The 18651-nt window shown below is 45.7% G+C and overlaps 1 protein-coding gene across 11 annotated transcripts in view; it reads right to left on the bottom strand.

Annotated features, from left to right (window-relative positions):
* Positions 1-18651, bottom strand: part of FAT3 (FAT atypical cadherin 3) — a 462341-nt gene that overhangs the window by 345652 nt on the left and 98038 nt on the right. For all 11 annotated transcript variants that reach the window (XM_083499062.1, XM_083499067.1, XM_083499063.1 and 8 more), the window contains exon 2: positions 1230-4538. In XM_083499062.1, the coding sequence (XP_083355188.1) occupies positions 1230-4521 (3292 nt within the window). In that variant the 5' untranslated portion in view covers positions 4522-4538. The remainder of the gene's footprint in view (positions 1-1229; positions 4539-18651) is intronic.

Consider the following 18651-nt stretch of genomic DNA (forward strand, 5'->3'; position numbering starts at 1 on the left):
CATTGAACAAAACACATGGAGAACAAGACACCCAGTAATGTCTCCTCCACCCATCCCAAAGCCCATTTGGCAGAGTCTCACGTTTTTGATGGGGTCAGGAGTGCACCGACTGTCTCAGCGCCACCACGACCTGCATAATTTACAGTTATCACAACATAATACACAGGCAGTAATGGAGTCACCGATAGGCCACCATTTGCTTTTCAGTAAGAAGAGGGCAGCAGCAAAGGAAAGCATGGGATTTTGTGTCTCCACTGGGATAGATATAACTGAGCAATTAACTCTTTTTCATGGCTATGGTGATTGACAGATAGGATTTCATTGCTGCTGAAATAATTAAAGAAAAGCTAGAAAACATTCGTTCAGTGCCCAAAGCTTAATATCCAGCACCTAATTTTTAAAACCCGAACCAAGGCCCCTTGAGACAGCCTTTTTTATTGCAAATACGTTATTTTCCCCCCATTATGTTCTTCGGATGGTCAAATGCAATCCCACTTTCAATGTTGCTTGTGCATGACGATTTTGGGGTGGTCACACTGCTTCGTTTCCAATCCGTGCATATCTCATAACATCCCACAGAAATCCCGTAACTTTTATTCTTCTTCAACTTTCTATTGAATGAAATCCTGTAACTTCTTAGACCACAAACATTCTGGTTTGTTTTTGTCCTACTTCAGCTGCACTGTAGCCCCTCCAGAAAGCAATAGTGTGGTAGCATTGAGGAAGCACCTCAGAACTTAAGTCTACCACTAACAAATTATAGCTGCCTCGAGAATATGTTGCAAAATATACCCACAGTAAAACACGTCTGGAAGGACCCCCATCTAGCAAATTTGCACACAAAAGAAGCTTCTGTGCCTAGATTTACTTTACAGGAAGAGAACTATCAAGCACTGTGGGTTCCGATGCTTATCTGCCTTGTGAAGTGAATCCAAAATTGAACCATCTGGTGTGGCTCCCATTTACACCACCCAATGTGGATATCAGTGCACACTTCCATTACCCTGAAGGGTTAACATCCATTGGCTAAGATTGAGCATGGTTATATACAGAACATAGTTCTACTCAAGAGTAGACCCACTGAAATTAACGGACTTACGTTAGTCATGTCAAGGAGCTTCAATGGGCCTCCTCTGAGTATGCATAATATTAGATATAATCCACAGAGACTATACTTGGATCGCCAAGACACCTGCAACTTATCCGATTTGGTTTGCAGCAACACTTACCCGTTTCCTCATCTACATTGAACCGTCCAAGCCCACTGCCATCTCGGATAGAGTACTGGATCTCGCCATCCCTGCCGGTATCGTCGTCCCTCGCGCTCACTTGCAAAACGCTTGTTCCGATGCGCGAGTTTTCTTTTACTGATCCAATGACGGCAAAGTCGGGGAAATAAGGGGTGTAGAGGTTTTCGTTCACATCCACGACTTCGACTTCCACAAAGGAAACCGAGGATAAAGAAACCGGGCGGCCTTTATCCTTTGCCCTCACGGTTAGGTTGTAGAACTGTTGCTTCTCGTAGTCGAGTTCTTTGCTTAGGCGGATAGCGCCACTGGCTTTGTCGATTTCAAACCTCCCATTGTAATCGTTCACCAAGGAATAGCGCACTTGTCCTCCGAGACCAAGATCAGGGTCTTGAGTTTCAAGCCAAGCAATGACGGTACCAACTGGCAGATCTTCCAAGACCTTCACACTATAGCTAGGGGGAATGAATGCTGGGGAACAATCATTGACGTCATCCAAAAAAACATTCAGAGGGACGACAGAAGACTGCTGGTGCCCACTCTCTGCTCTGTCTCTCGCCTCTATCTTTAATGTATAATTTGCCTTCGATTCCCTGTCTAAATGGTCCCCCGTGTATACTATTCCTGTGGAGCTATTGATAACAAATTGCTGCGTGTCTGTCAATATGGAGTAAGTCACCTCCCCGTTGGGCCCCAAATCTCTATCTCTGGCCTCTACCTGGATAATTTCCACACCAATACCAGTACTTTCCAACATATTAACCGAGTAGCCTTCCTGCAAAAACAGAGGTGCGTTGTCATTTGCATCCTCTACGGTTATAGTAAGTAATCTCCACGTGGCTTTCTGGGGGCTACCTAAGTCATAAATGGTAATGTTCAGGAGATATAGCTCTGTTTTTTCGCGATCCAGGGGCAAAAGGACCTTAAGCAGCCCTGTCTCCACTTCGAGGTTAAAGCAGCTGTCTGTATTGCCATCTGATATGGTGTACAGCACTTTCCCGTTAAAGCCGGAATCGGCATCATAGGCCTTGATTTGGAATATGGTGGCCCCAATGGGAAGGTCCTCTCTGACGGATACGTCAGAAGGAAAGGATTTGTCAAAATGTGGGGCCTGCCTGTTCACGGAATAGAAATCCAGGAAGCCGTCTTCGGAATTTAGCTTCACATTGGCTTTAGCCTTTTTCAGCAACTTCTCCGCCAGCCTCTGAGCAACTCTGGTCTCTCGGCAGCTAAAGGTTTTAGAAGACACTTTCCCGTGAACCACAGAGATGTTGACGAACATGGAATCGGCAAAATTCTCCCCGTCGGTTGCTGTTATCCTAAGTCCAAAGTTGTTGTTCTTCACGCCGGCACCAGACAGGGACTTTTTGAGCTGCAGAACCCCCGAGTCTGGATTCAGGTAGAAAAAGCCCAGCTCGTTACCGGAAATTATTTTGTATTTCACAAGCTCCAACTCGTCTATATCTATAGCAGAGACCGCTGTGATGTGCCCGCCAACAGGGAAATCTGATGAAATCACTCCCTGACAAGCCACCTTTTCAAACAACGGCTTGTTATCGTTTACATTGCCTATGTATATTGTGACATTCACCTCGCTTTCGTGGCGGTAAGGCGAGCCCCAGTCTGAGGCCCTAACAATAAACCTGTAGCTCTCCGGGGAGGACTCAAAATCCAGCTCTTCAGATGTGCTAATAACCCCCGTAAACTGGTTGATGGAAAAGGGGAGCGAATTTAGACTAGCAATGCTGTATGTGATGTAGCCGTTTTCTCCACGATCCTTATCAAAAGCAGAAACTGACAAAATGCTAGTACCCACGGGGACGCTTTCGTTGACATAGGAGCTATACGAAGGTTGTGTAAACTCTGGGATGTGATCATTGGCATCTTCTATCCTGACAGTAACATGTGTTTTCAAGTATCCGTCTTTGTTCGTTACTTCTAAGTCGTAAAATTCCTTGTCAACAATTTTTAAAGGGCGTGCAGTGGTAATTAGACCTGTCCTGGGATTAATCTTAAAATACTCTGCATCCTCGCTAGGAGACAATTTATATCCTTCGCCCTGCAGTTCTGGGGTTAGCTTAACTATAGCAACGACTACTCCGGGAGGAGAGAATTCACTGATGGCCACATCATATGTTTCCTTTTCGAACTTTACAGGGCTGCTTCCTCTACTGGGACTGGCAATATGTACCAGTTTCACAGCCGAAAACTTTTGAGGGGACCCTTTGTCTTTTGCTTGGAGCGTAAGATTGCAACCATATGGGAAATGGTCCCAATCAATGGGCTTTTTCTCTTTGATTTTGTACTCGTTCATCCATCTGCCATCCTTAGTCAAGTGGAAATGTTCCAAGGGATCTCCAGCAACAATAGAAAGAGATTCTATCTCGCCGTTGGCACCTTCATCTAAGTCATCCACATTAACAATAGCATATGTAGGCTCCTTGTCCGAAGGGAAAGGAATGTGGGTTACGACATTGATAGTTGGGGCGTGCTCATTTATGCGCTCAATATGTATGTAAAGTTTGGCAGTGCTGCTTACTCCGTTGTTACCATAGAGTTTCATTCCACGGTCCACAGCCAAAACTTCAAGATCATACCTGTTTTTCTCATCGTAGTTTAGCCGGCCACTTAAAGAGATGACCCCACTAGTTGGATGGACAGAGAAGAGGTCGACTTTATTTTTAAAGTAGTAATAGAATTCACCGTTGGAACCAATATCAGCATCTGTCGCTGTAACCTGTGCGATGCTAGTTCTTAGAGGAGTGCTTTCTGCTATGGTTACGGAATAGGTGGTTGGTGAAAACAAAGGCCGCAAATCGTTCATGTCTAAAACCTGGATGTTCACTTTTGTCCATGCTTCCAAGTCTTCTCCACGGACAGAGCCCTTTATTATCAACAAATAGTTGTCCTGGATTTCTCGATTCAATATGGCAGAATTCCCACCTTTAGTCCTTATCCTAAGGAAACAGAAATCAGCTATTACAACTTCCTCTGCCTTGAAAAAGCCTTCATCGTCGCCAGACACTATCCTGTATTTGATATCCCAAGAGAGGTCCGCCATAGTGATGCCCATTCTACTTTGGCTGTTAAGATAGGTCCGTGCCGCAGAGTTCTCGTACACTGTGGTGTTGTATATGGAATGTGTGAAGTGGAAGCCAAATGGCATTGCCCCTTGAAGGCCATGGCAGGCGCTGGCCAAAAGCTGAACAAGCAGGAAGACTAGGCCAGGCGTGGGGGCCAAAGGACCTGACCAATGGCCCATATTTCTCTCCATCACATCATTCTTTCATCCTATAAGAAAAGAAAAAGATAGGCATTGATTAGTGGAAGACAAATATTCCACATGCTGCCATTATTCAACTGTGTTTATAGATTATGTAATTTTTTTATATAAAAAAAAATCAGTTCCCAACATTCTGCCCCACTCTCCAAATAGTCTATCACATTCTAGAGCAGCCTTTCTCAACCTGTGGGTCCCTAGATGTTGTTGAACTACATCCCCCATCACCCCTAGCTAGCAAGGCCAGAGCTCAGGGATGATGGGAGTTGTAGTCCAACAACATCTGGGGACCCACAGGTTGAGAACTGCTGTTCTAGAGAAACCTGAACAACCCATGTTGCAGAATAGCTGGTTGACCACAAACATAAATCAACTTTCGATGAGCAAATATGACAGGTTTACATCTTGGTGGGTCACAACCTGCTCAACCCGACTCTAGCATGACTGAGATCTTCAGCTCCGACCATAGATACCTATAAATAAGCTGTAATAAGGGGGGAAAGTCTGGGAGATATATGGGAACCTCCTCCAGCCAATGAGACCACCAAAAGCATGGGTCAAGTTCTACCTTCAACTGAAAACACACCTTTTATTCTTGCATGCACAAAGGACTGTCATTCGCTCACATGGGGGAAAGCAAAGAGCTGAACTTGCTGCAGTGTTGTGGTGGTGCCAAGACCTGCCCAGTAACCCTGGCACCTAGCTGCCCTGGCATCTATGAACAAAGTGCACTGCATTCATGTACAGAGAGTGCATAAGACTGCAGCCCCAGGCATTCCTAAAATATGTGTGCAGGAGCATCTACTGAGCATCTACTGAGGGTCCACCAGTGCTGATGCCTGCTACAGATTGGGCCCACCCACCTGCACATCCCAGTTGCTTCTACTTATCAGAGATCAACTGCAAGCTGTCCAACATTTTAAATTATCTGCAATCCTCCTAGGCATTTAAAGATAATTTGGATGATGGGAAGCTCACTACCGTTGCCCAATGGCACCGGTAAGCCCACTGTTGCTGGGGTGTGGGTGGGCATCACCAAATGTTGGGGGCATCACAACTTGGGGGCGGGGGTCCACAAACCCGGATCTGACCCTGACCATATACCTTCCCTCGCCATATAATTTGTCCCACATAATGATGGACATTTTTCCTACCAAAAATTTAAATGTGGCTTCAAAAGGTTGCCATTCCAAACTTTTCCCTAGGGTAAATTCTCCTGTTTAAGTAATCCCACTGTGTGTGTGGGGGGGGGGTTATGCTATTAATTTCAGGAAAATGTTTTTTCTGGCCTATAACCAACGACAGCCAATATTTCACCAAGACAGCATGCTCTTCTTATTCAATTTACAAAAAATATGCTGGACAAAGAACAAATCACAGGTTAGGTTGTTTGGCGAAAAGCACCTTGTTCCCTACTGATTCCTGATGCTTCCCTGAAGCTCGGACACTCAGTTATCTTGTTCCACGAAACAAGCTAATGGACTTCAGTTAAGAAAACACCCATCGTTTGCTATACACCATGAACGCTCAACTATAACACTGGCAGTGAAGTGGCCATAATTTTGGTGAGACTTTAAAACATCAAAAATAGCAGGGCGCAGAAAAGAGAGGACGCTGCCTCTGATAAGAGTGGAAATTTCTATGAGCTGCACACAATTTTTTATGGCATGATTTCAGACCACAGTCGTCCTTTCAAACTGAGTATAATTCTGTAACTCTGCTGCTGGTTTTTAAATACTAGTGGAAATCGATTTATTGCAATGATGTTACAACACTCCCACAAAGCACCTTAGCTCCGACCCCAGTCTATATTCAACTGCAAAGCGCATTAATCAATAATACCTGATCAACTCTCCTGTGTGTTTCGTCAAGACATGCAGCTTTTTCAAACTGTTTACTTTCATACATTACTCCTTTCTTCCTCCTTGTATTGATCCCTGGCAAGTCTGAGCAGCCAGGAACCTCACAGCTTTCAAGGCTCCTTCACTGGTGGCATCAGGAAAAGCGACAAGTATAGATATGTTGTCAGGCAGGTTGGACTGGCACTAAGAAAGCATTCAGGGAATCATAGAGCGGAACAGACCTCAAAGGTCCTCTAGTTCAACACCTGACAGGGCAGGAAATCTACTGCTACAACATCTCTGACAGGTGGTCATCCATCTACTGCTAAAAAGCGTCAAAAATGAAGGCAAGTCCACCCCCTTCTGGGACAGTCTGTTGCACTGTCTCACTCAGGGTGTCGTGGACTGGTTGGATGTAGAGGAATGGTGGGAGGAACCAGGTGGGAAACCACCAAGGGAAGACGGCACAGCCCAGGGCGTTGTGGTAGGACAATGAAGTGGGAGAAGATTGATGGGAGGAGGGGTCTGAAGCTGAAGAGGCAACAGGACTTAGTGAGCTGGGAGAGTCTGTGGCAGAGAGAAGTCTGGAATCAGAGGCAGAAGCTGAAGCAGAAGATGAGGGAGGCCAAGACACAGAGATGAGTCAGGCTAGTGACGAGTCACGGGTGTCTCCGGCTGCAACAAGATCTTATCTCTGCTTTTAACCCAGAACCAGAAGAGGCATGAAAAGGGTGGGGGAGGCAGGGTTGCATGCATGCAGGGTCTCAGATGCTTGGGGAAAGCCCTGGTGAGGAGGTGGGGACTTTCAGTCTCTGCAACTGATTTCCATGGAGGAAGACCACTGGGAATGAGCTGCTCTGTTCATTAGGCCTGAGAATCGGTCAAGTCTGTGGAGATTGTGTTTTTGCTGATAAAGGGTTAGCTCCATCTTTGAACTGTGTGATTACTGACCAGCAGGGCTGCCAACATGGTAGTCTCCAATTGCTGTTGGACTACAACCCCAATCATCCCTAGTCATGCTGGCTGAAGCTGAAGTTGGATTGCAGCAACTTATGGAGGGCAACACATTGGTTCCTCCTAGTCTAGCTGCTCATGTCATTATCAAGTTCTTCCTTCCATTAAGCCAAAATCCTCTTTCTTGCCATTTGAATCTTGTTTAAGGTCCTACCCTCCGGGGAAACCTGTATAACTCACATTAAATAGCTGACAGTGAGACAAATATTTGGCAGAAACCGAACTGAAACAGTAGGATAAAAACAGCGCTGACAGTAATGAATACAGATCGGAAGGGAAATCGTTGCCTTTCTACATCCCTAACGTTCACAGAGGAGCATTTTTAAAAAACTGCATTTCTTTATTTGGGGGATTCATGCCCAACCCTTCAATAAAATTCCCACGGCAGCCTAGTAAATTTCAGAACACTGAAAACGTACACAAATATGCAAAAAATAAAAATAGCAAAATCAATAGCAGTGGCAAAAACAATAAGCCCAGCCAAGAGAAAACAGAACAGCATGCCAGAGACTAGCTCATTATTGGAATTATACAGAGAAACTGCTCCACCAGCTAAGCACTGTACAGGGGGGGAAATCCACTTTGTTCCCACCATCACTGACTTGATGACAAGTAACATGTGATTCTGGGATGTCACCAAAAACAACCGGCCTATGGTCCCTTCTCCTTTCTGCTATAAAGGAAAGAGATCAGGGGGAGATTGGCATTAGTTAACCTCCTCTGCAGCTGCCAAGAGACATGGACCAAAGAGCTGGAGATTCACATTGGGGCAGTGGTAAATTTGTTCCTACCATTATGGTGGACCTTGGGCCATCTGCTACACAGAGGACATTTTCCCCCCTACCATCTTGGTGGCAAATACAATGGATGTTCCTGGCCTCAGCCACAAACAGAAGCACCAGGTCTACAGGAGCCAACTCCTAAGGGCCGAGGTCCACCCCCATAAAATATTTGAGGGGGCTGGGCCCCCAAAAGTTGACGGGCATTGCCATTCAAATGGTGTCCATGGTCCATCTGACCAGGGGTGACAACTTGAATAAAATATTGGGGGGAAGGACTTACCTGCCCCCCAAATATTTTATTCAAGTTGGCATCCCTGGTCAGATCACAGGCTTCCATTCTTATAGTAGCCAAAGGGCTAGGCCTTGGAAACATAGTTGGGATTGGGGATATCCAACATGGTGCCCTTCAGATGTTGGTAGACTACAATTTCAGGCATCCCTGACCACTTGGCATGCTGGCTGGGCTGATGGGAGTTCGCTAGACCTGAGAACTGGGTTCGCTAGACCTAATCAAAACCTTGTTTTCAAGGTTTAGATGATAGAAACTGTTCCTAAACGGACCTCTGGCATCAGAAGATCTGAGTTCTCGACTGTTCAGCCGGGCAAACAGGATTCTTTGAAGGAACAAGAAGAACATATGTTTTCTGCAGGCTCTTTCTTGTTGGGTATTTGTTTTAAAGAGCCATGCCATGTTTAGAAGGCCGGAAATGTAATGCGATAACACGCAGCCCATTACAAAGGAGCAGAACGTGAACGGACAAAAATCACTTCGTAAACATTTCTGATTTCGGGAAGAAGAAGAAAACCCGCTCAACTAAATATTATGGTTTCGAGTGGGAGATTAAGGGTGTGATTACTTGAGTGCGGTTTTAAAACATCCAAGCAGGAAACTACTTAGAATGGCGCAGGTTTCATGAAAAGGGGTGGGTGGGCATGAGCTCTCGTTTGTGCAACAGTGTTAATTAAAAATGGAAGTCATGCTCCAAATATGCCTAGCACCAGCCAAGGTGACTTTAGTTAGGCGAACAGCACCCTTTGACAACAGATACTAGTCTCTCGCAGTGCTAAGAAAGCTCTGAAGCCATTCACCTTGTAAATGCAAATTTTCCAAGTCCAAGACAAATACATCATTACCATACTGATGAAATTTAGAGCTATTTCCTTGCCTCGGTATATCAGCGGCGTGTAACTTCACCAACGGTTACAAGAAACGCAGGCAGGCAAAAAAAGGGGGGGCGGTCATCAATGACACTACATGAAAGGACAATATAAGCCAATCTTCACATTCTGAAAAGGACCACCTACTCAGATACATTTCCTCAATTAGGATGCAGTGGCAGCCCACAGTTTGATATTAAGAGTACATGGGGAGCCTCAGATCTACATGCTTCTTCATTACCTTCCCTCTCTCAGCATGCAAGCGGAGACCAGAAGCTTCCCTTTTTACTCTGCAGCACAGTCGTACCTTGGTTCTCAAACGTCTTGCGACTCAAACGTTTTGGCTCCCGAACGCCGCAAACCCGGAAGTGAGTGTTCCAGTTTGAGAATGTTCTTTGGAACCCGAACGTCCGACGCAGCTTCTGATTGAGTGCAGGAAGCTCCTGCAGCCAATCGGAAGCTGTGCCTTGTTTTTTTAACCCTTCTGGAAGTCAAATGGACTTCCAGAACGAATTCCAGATCTAAGGTATGACTGTACACCCATCTGCCTATTCATCCCTATACGGTGAACAATGGATTGCACAAACCATTGTTCTTCCCCACAAGTCGGGGCCCCAAAACACAGTATAGCTTGAGATAAACTAGGAGGAGAAATTTCTTATCTCCTTCTGCTACTCACGAAGGAGTATAAGGGCACATGTGAGTTTAAGATGCGCCACCGCTTGTTTCTGAAGGGACAAACCATAGTCTGCCGTTATGTCAACTGAGCCAACTAGGCTAGCTCAAAAGATGGCCTTCCACACGTAGAAGAAGGTTAGTAGAAGGGTTACAGTACAGAAACATAATAAAATAAATAAAATAAAATAAAAAAATCCTTCCAGTAGTACCTTAGAGACCAACTAAATTAGTTATTGGTATGAGCTTTGGTGTGCATGCACACTTCTTCAGATACACTGAAACAGAAGTCACCAGACCCTTATATATAACAGAAACATGTGAATAAAGTGAAGCTAAATCTGAATGTGCTGCTTATTGGTGCAATCTCTTTCACAAGCAGAAGCATGGGAAGTGCTATTAGAACACTGTGTAAACATTTGCACAAGCTCTTAAGAGATACTAGCGGCTATTTTTTCTTCCTTCTCTAAGTCCTTTCATTTCCACACAAACAGCCATAGCTCCAAGCATGTTGCATAAATCCCATAAATGCTCTTGGCATTAGCCGGTGGATCAACCTCTGCTCAGGTATTCCAGAGGGAACTGTATTTATTTTGGAGGGTTTTTTAAAAGTACCTATGTATCCACACATCTCCCAAGGAATAGAAAGAAACACACAGAGCTCCACTTCACCATCCACACTACAATAATATTAGCCTAAGGAACTGTAACTTGTCCACAGACACTCAGTTTAACTTTGGTTCAGCTGCAGCTCAACAGAGAGTCCAAATATCAAATTTGTCTACCAAAAAAAACACACACACCCCTATGTATCAAGCTCATACATGGGGAACCAGCTGCCCTTCAGATATGGTGAGATAATAACTCCCAGAGATATCTTGGAGACCATCAGCAACAGGCTCTCCACCCCTATGATAGACAATACTCTCTCTCTCTCTCTCTCTGTGTGTGTGTGTGTGTGAGAGAGAGAGAGAGAGAGAGAGAGAGAGAGAGAGAGAGCTTCCTATCTTCAAGGACAGAAATACATTTTTTCCAACTGTTGCTCATAAAAAGATTCCTAATGCATTCATATCCTCAAGAGACGGGGGTTAATGTATTGAGTCTGACTTCGACTAGATCAGTGTTTCCCAACCACTGTTCCGCGGCACACTAGTGTGCCGCGAGATGTTGCCTGGTGTGCCGTGGGAAAAATTAAAAAGATTTTTTTTTTTTTTGTAAAAGTCAAATTAGGTCCTAATCTATCCCTCGAGCGCCCCTTGTCCGTTATTGTGACGCATGAAGCGTGTTCCCGCCCACTCCCCGCCCTCCCTTGCTTCTCTCTCTCTCTCTGGCGCTCTCCGCCGCTTCCTGCTGAGCATGCGCAGCTCGCCTCGCGCTTCCGTTCCGGCCCCTCCTTCCCCCGACTACCCCGCCGCTCCATTCCTTTCTCTTTCTCGCGTGTCAGAGAGCGGTGGCGCGAGCGCGGCGGTTCCCTCAGGGCTGACGGAGGGCTCGAGGAGGAGGAGGCAGGACGTGGAGGCGGAGAAAGCGGCGGCGGCCACCCCCCACCTCCGGCTCCAGGCCCGTGTAGAAAGCTGAGGGGGAGAGATAGATAGAGGTGGGCGGCGGCGGCGGCGGCGGCGGCGACCACGACCAACCGCCACAGTAGTTGTAGCGGCGGCGGCGGCGAGCAGGGACTCCGGCTCTCTCTCCGTCGTGTCTCTCTCTCTCTCTCCCGGGCCCGTCCGTTGAGTCTCCCGCGCGCCTCGGCTACAAGATGAGCATCGAGATCCCGCCGGGTCTGACTGAGCTGCTGCAGGGCTACACGGTGGAGGTGCTGTGGCACCGGCCGCCGGACCTGCTGGCCTTTGCCGCCGAGTACTTCGCCAAGCCGCGCTCTCCTTCCTGCCTCGCTTTGCTGCCTCCTCCCCCCCACCCCCAAAGCTTGGAGGTTCCCCGGCGCCGACCCGCAGGTTTGACCCCCTTCTCACACCTGTTCGCGCTCCTTGCACGGAATGGGGCGGATGGGGAGGAACGGGGCTCGCCGCTGCCTCCGCTCGCCCTCCCCCCATCCGCCGGCGGTCCCGCGATTCTTGGCTTTTTGGCGGTTGGCACAGAAGGAAGGCAAGGGGGAGGGAAAAAATTGAAACTTACACTTTCGTGCGTCCCTCCCGGCGTGACGCTCCGCGCTGACGTCACGGGGCTGTAATGGTGGTGTGCCTCGAGATTTTTTTCATGAAACAAGTGTGCCTTTGCCCCAAAAAGGTTGGGAAACACTGGACTAGATGAAACTTCAGATCATTCCAGCTCTAAGACTCTAGGATACTATTTCCTAATCATGCTCGTTAACATTCAAAAAGTGGCCTTTTTAAGTTCAGAGACCAGGGTCTTCAAATCAATAATTTAAAACGTCAAAGTGAGCACTTGGGTACTTCACTCGACTGCCCGACAGAGTCTGGTGACAGAATGCAAGCAAGCTGTAGAATTTTAAGTCCTTGTCAAACGCTGAAGTCTAAATAACTCAATACAATGTGATGTGCCCACAAAAGTGACAGGGACTCCATATGCCCTAAATCTCCATGTGTCCTAAATCCACAGTGTATTCTTTTGCTCTTTTCTTTTCCAAAGGCTGAGCGCATTCTGAGCAAATTCCTATCCATCCGAACTACACTGCCAAATGCACGGCCCTGTGAGCTACGTATGTAACATGTAAATAAAGAGACACCAGTAAAAAATTTTTGCTGCTATCTTGCCTTTTATATGTCTGTTGTCTTTGTCCATGGAGTTTTCTTGGCAGGGATACTAGAGTGGCTTGCCGGTTCCTGCTCCTAGACAGCATCTTAAAAAGCAGAGACATCACCTTGCCAATAAATGTCTGTATAGTTAAAGCTATGGTTTCCCCTGTAGTGATGTATGGAAGTGAGAGCTGGACCAGAAAGAAGGCTGATCGCCAAATAATTGATGCTTTTGAATTATGGTGCTGGAGGAGACTCTTGAGAGTCCCATGGACTGCAAGAAGGTCAAACCTATCCATTCTTAAGGAAATCAGCCCTGAGTGCTCATTGGAAGGACAGATCCTGAAGCTGAGGCTCCAATACTTTGGCCACCTCATGAGAAGAGAAGACTCCCTGGAAAAGACCCTGATGTTGGGAAGATGGAGGGCGCAAGGAGAAGGGGAAGACAGAGGACGAGATGGTTGGACAGTGTTCTCGAAGCTACAAACATGAGTTTGACCAAACTGCAGGAGGCAGTGGAAGACAGGAGTGCCTGGCGTGCTCTGGTCCATGGGGTCACGAAGAGTCGGACACGACTAAATGACTAAACAACAACAACCATCTTGCCTTTTCAGAATATGCTGCATGGGCTCAAATGTGCATATTTCCTTCAAAAAATTCTTTTGCATCACATCCACAATTGCTTTTCATTTCCAGATGCCACAAAAATGCTTGCAAGCTTGCTCCCTGGTTTGGGAGACTTATCTGGTTCAGCAAATATGCTGTGGAACAGAAAAGTGGGGGTATTTTCAGCGTTCATGCATAAAAGGAAGTATCACAGGAAAATCTAGAGGCTGCCCTAGACTACCAGGAAACAGGTTTAGATGATTTTAGCAAAAGACACCCCACAACACACTGACCAGGAAACAAGCCTCCCCAAGACACACAAAATATAGTAAAGGAAAAGGCAAGGTCAGAGCGGCATGGCAAGTAGGACCGAGGAAGATTTGATTCAGTTCACATTTAAAGGCCAATCTACCCAACTTGCACTTTCTGAAAGAATTTGTGAACTAAAAAAACCCAGTCATCTTCCAAAATTCACACTTCTCCAAATGTTGCACTGCAGTTCTTCAGCCATGCAATGTGTGCAAAACTCCGTAAGGTAAAGTGTGCTTAAAATGCATATGCTGGTGAAAATAGTGTGTAAAACAGTATTATATTAGCAAAAGCTGCTTTGCAAAAATATGTATATTGGCCAAAGCTGTGTACAAAAATGTGTGCACCTTGCACTAAAATGCTAGTGAATCTTCATGAGACTTTTAAAAAGAAAAGTCATCGTGAGCTGATGTAAGAAAACTAAACTTAAGGTGAAAAACTGAGAAACACCGCAACTGACAGGTGCATCCATCTTTAATTACAAGACATGATATTGTTATGCTACAGTGGTGGTTTCAGACTTGTCCCTGCATAGGTTTCTCTGTGAAAAGGAAAGAGGCGAATGCCTTCATTCAGGAGCAAGGACCTCAGGACAGGAGAAGACTACCGTATTTTTCGCTCTATAACACGCACTCGACCATAACATGCACGTAGTTTTTAGAGGAGGAAAATCCGTAGGCATACCACCCGTAGGCATTCCCTCCGTAACACGCACAGACATTTCCCCTTACTTTTTAGGAGGAAAAAAGTGAGTGTTATGGTGCAAAAAATACGGTACTTCAAATTGTGATGATCAAGTCCCCAATGTAAGTTGGCACGGCCTCAGTAGAATGGCCACTCTTCAGGTGCCCAGAGTCAATGCCTGCTTCATCTACTGGGCAGCTCCCCACAGACTCACTCCTTCATAGGTGGGAATATGTTGGATGGAATCTCTACTGCAGTTGTAGTTGTGGCTCACTGCAACCATCACCGGCTCCTGCAAAGACCAGTTCTTTCTTTCATCCCACCCCAATTTCCGCTGGCTGCAGCGCAATTTGTTCAGCCTGAGGAAAGTGTCTATAGATGCCAGTTCACCAGCAGTACCAACACCACTCCTGCCCCGGCTGTGTTTAATTCTGACCAGGTCAGGTGCGTTGTGGGGTAGGGTCAGCATCAGAAATTCGCCGCTTTAGAGGGACGCGGGTGGCGCTGTGGGTTAAACCACAGAGCCTAGGACTTGCCGATCAGAAGGTTGGCGGTTCAAATCCCCACAACGGGATGAGCTCCCGTTGCTCGGTCCCTGCTCCTGCCAACCTAGCAGTTCGAAAGCACGTCAAAGTGCAAGTAGATAAATAGGTACCACTCCAGTGGGAAGGTAAATGCTGTTTCCGAGCGCTGCTCTGGTTCGTCAGAAGCGGCTTAGTCATGCTGGCCACATGACCCGGAAGATGTACGCCGGCTCCCTCGGCCAATAAAGCGAGATGAGCGCCGCAACCCCAGAGTCGACCACGACTGGACCTAATGGTCAGGGGTCCCCTTTACCTTTTTATCGGCAACCAAGTGAAGATGCCAGGGTGGCGTCTGACGTCTCCACCATCTGGAAGTGCATGCCTGGGGCTCCTTGGATCTTGACTGTTTTCACACGCTAGCAACACATCCCGTAGAATTCTATCCGTTATATTTTATCTGCACAATCAAAATTAATTTCAGGAGCCAAAAAGTCATATTGAAACTGTTATGTACTGAGTTGAATAGGATCCAAAATGCAACAGTCTGATTGGTCCTAGAATAATAGGATCCAGAATGCAGCACTCTGATTGGTTCGCAGGAGCCACCCAATCCAGCTCCAGGTGGAAGTGAATCCGCAACCTGATTGGCCTACAGGAGAATCCCAGAATTAGCCAATCACGTGTGTAAATAATGTATATAAAGCAGACATTCTGGGGGAACTTCCATTCCTCGCTACTATGAGCTGAATAAAGAGCAGGAAATCCACACTCGACTCCGAGTATATTTCAGAAACATATGACTTTTGAGCCGTCTGGCCCCAAATTGGCAACCAGTCATTCCATTTTGGCAACTGGTTTAAGGAACCATTTGGTGCTTAGCTTATATATCTTGAGTTTCGTACGGTGTGCACTTAACCACACTTAGGATGGGCTGTCTAACACTGCACATATTCCGGGCATACAGCAGGCTTGACAATATTCAGCCTACAAAGCCCAGAACACACCCCCACCAGCTCTGTATATTGGTCCACCAGGGACTTGAGATGCCTTCTGGTTCAAAGGTCTACCTGGGCCTGCAAAATCTGCAGTACAGCCTTACTTGGTTTTGCAGCCTTCCTTGGTCGGCAAAAGCGGCTGCTCTCCAAAGACCTGCCAGGCTTCCAATTCAAACTGGTAAGCTGTGCTTCTGGTACAGAAATGTGTATATTTTCTGCCTCCATGACAACTTTAAACTTTACACAGACGTGGATATATATTAAAAGCCTCCACCGCAGTAGCATTCCTCCCTTACAGAAGCTGACGCTTGTGTCACACAAGAGTAACTACTATGGGCATAATACATTTCTATATGTCATTTTCTAAAAAGGAAGCCTGAAACAGCTTTTGGCATTCGAAAGCTGGAAGCTTTATGAACGGAATTTCAATAAAGCCGAGGCGGCTGCAAAAAAACCTCCATTTTGCACCTGTCCCATGAATTTATGTCCAAATGATATTGTAGTATTATCTGTGCTTTCTACGCCTCAGAGACAATGACTTTATTTTATTAAATGAACTGGGAGATATATTGCTCGTCTAAAAGAAAAATGTTTATAAAGGAACCTCAAGGAGCCTTCCTACGCAGCAGGCAGAAAGCTACTGCTTGCTTATCAATAGCCTTTGCCAAGAGGCCATCACGGAAGTAAGTTTTGAGAACAAATGCTGACACAGCGGGTTTTATGTCTGGACTGGTACAGATCTGGAAGCTTAAGAAATACAGTCCCTTCATGGGGAAAGGTATGTATGGACAGCCATTTGCCTGGAGGCCATCTCAGATGAAAATTGTGCCATGTATGTATATGTGTATGTATGTATGTATGTATGTATGTGTGCATGGACAGATAGATATAGATATAGATATAGATATAGATATAGATATAGATATAGATATAGATATAGATATAGATATAGATATAGATATAGATATAGATATAGATATAGATATAGATATAGATATAGATATAGATAGATGATAGATAGATAGATAGGTAGAGAGAGAGAGAGAGAGAGAGACAGACAGACAGACAGACAGGACTCCTCTCTGACATTGTTCCCCCCCCCCATGGAGCAATTTATTATTATTATTGTCTTACTTGTTTGCTGTAGTTCTACATACATTCCCTATAATAATTCCCTAAAATCCTTTGATAAAGGGTGGTATATAAATGGAAATCATAATCCCATTTCCAGTTGTTTAGTTGAGGGTGAATGTGGTGGGATCATGGCCCCAGGACTTTTTTTCTTTTTTTTATATTTTATTTATGATTTTCAGTTTTATACATTTCAATAATTTTACAATCATTTTGACATTTCAGAATTTGACTTCCTCCCCCTCCCTTTCTGCAGTTCCTTATATTTATTTCTCATACTTCTGCATATCCAGATTAACTTAATTTGCTCATTTATTCATCTGCTTTAAATATATGCTCTTAAAAAAACCTGCAGGTTATTACAATAATCCTGCCAATGTTCTTATCTGTTAACAATTTCTTTGCAAATATTCCATAAGCCATTCCCAGGACATTTTTTTTTCCAGAGTGTGAGCTATGGCATCAGTGGCAGAAGTACCAGAGAAACCAAAGTCTCTGCCCAGAAGCCAAGGCCAGAGGCAGATGGGCCACAGAGCTTCCTTCCATCCGCGTAGAGACCGCGTCTTGTGATGGAACTATCTATCGCATGATCGGCCCTGCCATGCCTCAGTCCTCCAACAGGAGGCTGAGAGGGGTATATGTCCAATGCCTGTGGCCAAATCCTGCCTACATCTGGAACCAATAAAGTTGTGGCCACATTTTTTGAATACCAGAACGTTGTCTTTTCCAGTTTATTCACCTTCTCCCAATGGGCCATGCTTCTGGGGGTGGGACTGCAATATGTTTCGCAAGCTGAACTGATGCAGTCGGTGGTAAGCGCCACTAAATTGAGTAGCCCTTACTCCTAAGAAACTGTGCATAGGATTGCAATCAAGCTTCCCACAGGCATCTGGTTGGCCACTGTGACAACAGGATGCTGGACTAGGTGGGCCATTGGCCTGAACTATGTTCTTCTGCTGTGCCTTATGTTCTTATGTTGACCGTACTAAATTGCTATGGTGATATGCAGCGCTTAGGAATGTAGGGTGTGTGTGTGTGTGTGTGTGTGTGTGTGTGTTATAATGAATACCACTTGTTATCCAGTTGGAGAACAGCCTTTACCAAAGGTGTCATGGACTTTGAAGACACCCAAACTCAGAACGCAAGGGAGAAACATGCTAAGAGGAATGCACACTTGGCAAATCCACACCATGATCAACTCCCGCCCTGGAACCAATGTCCCCACTGTGGAAGGACGTGTGGGTCCAGAATTGGCCTCCACAGTCACTTACGGACTCATTGTTAAAACCGTATTTATGGAAGACAATCTTACTCGGCTACGAGTGATCGCAGAAGAAGAGGAGGAGGAGGAGGAGGAGGAGGAGGAGGAGGAGGAAGAAGAAGAAGAAGAAGAAGAAGAAGAAGAAGAAGAAGAAGAAGAAGAAAAAGAAAAAGAAGAAGGCGGCATAATGAATCAACAGTGCTACCTGCATTTTTCAACTCTCCTTGGGTGGGGGCTATGAATGTAGGACGGTCATTATGAGCTCCTTCGCAAGTTATTGCTACACCACTGCCAATAATTCCACGTGAACCCTAGCTGCAAGTTCCGTGTTTTGCAAGACACTGCTCTATCAACCTCACCAATTAAATCTAGGAAGTCTTCAAGCTAGCATTGTGGGGGGTTTTAGGACAGCCACCAAACTATGCACTTC

The sequence above is a fragment of the Podarcis liolepis genome (genome assembly GCF_965112155.1).
Source record: "Podarcis liolepis genome assembly, chromosome: 4".
In the NCBI taxonomy this organism is placed as follows: Eukaryota; Metazoa; Chordata; class Lepidosauria; order Squamata; family Lacertidae; genus Podarcis; species Podarcis liolepis.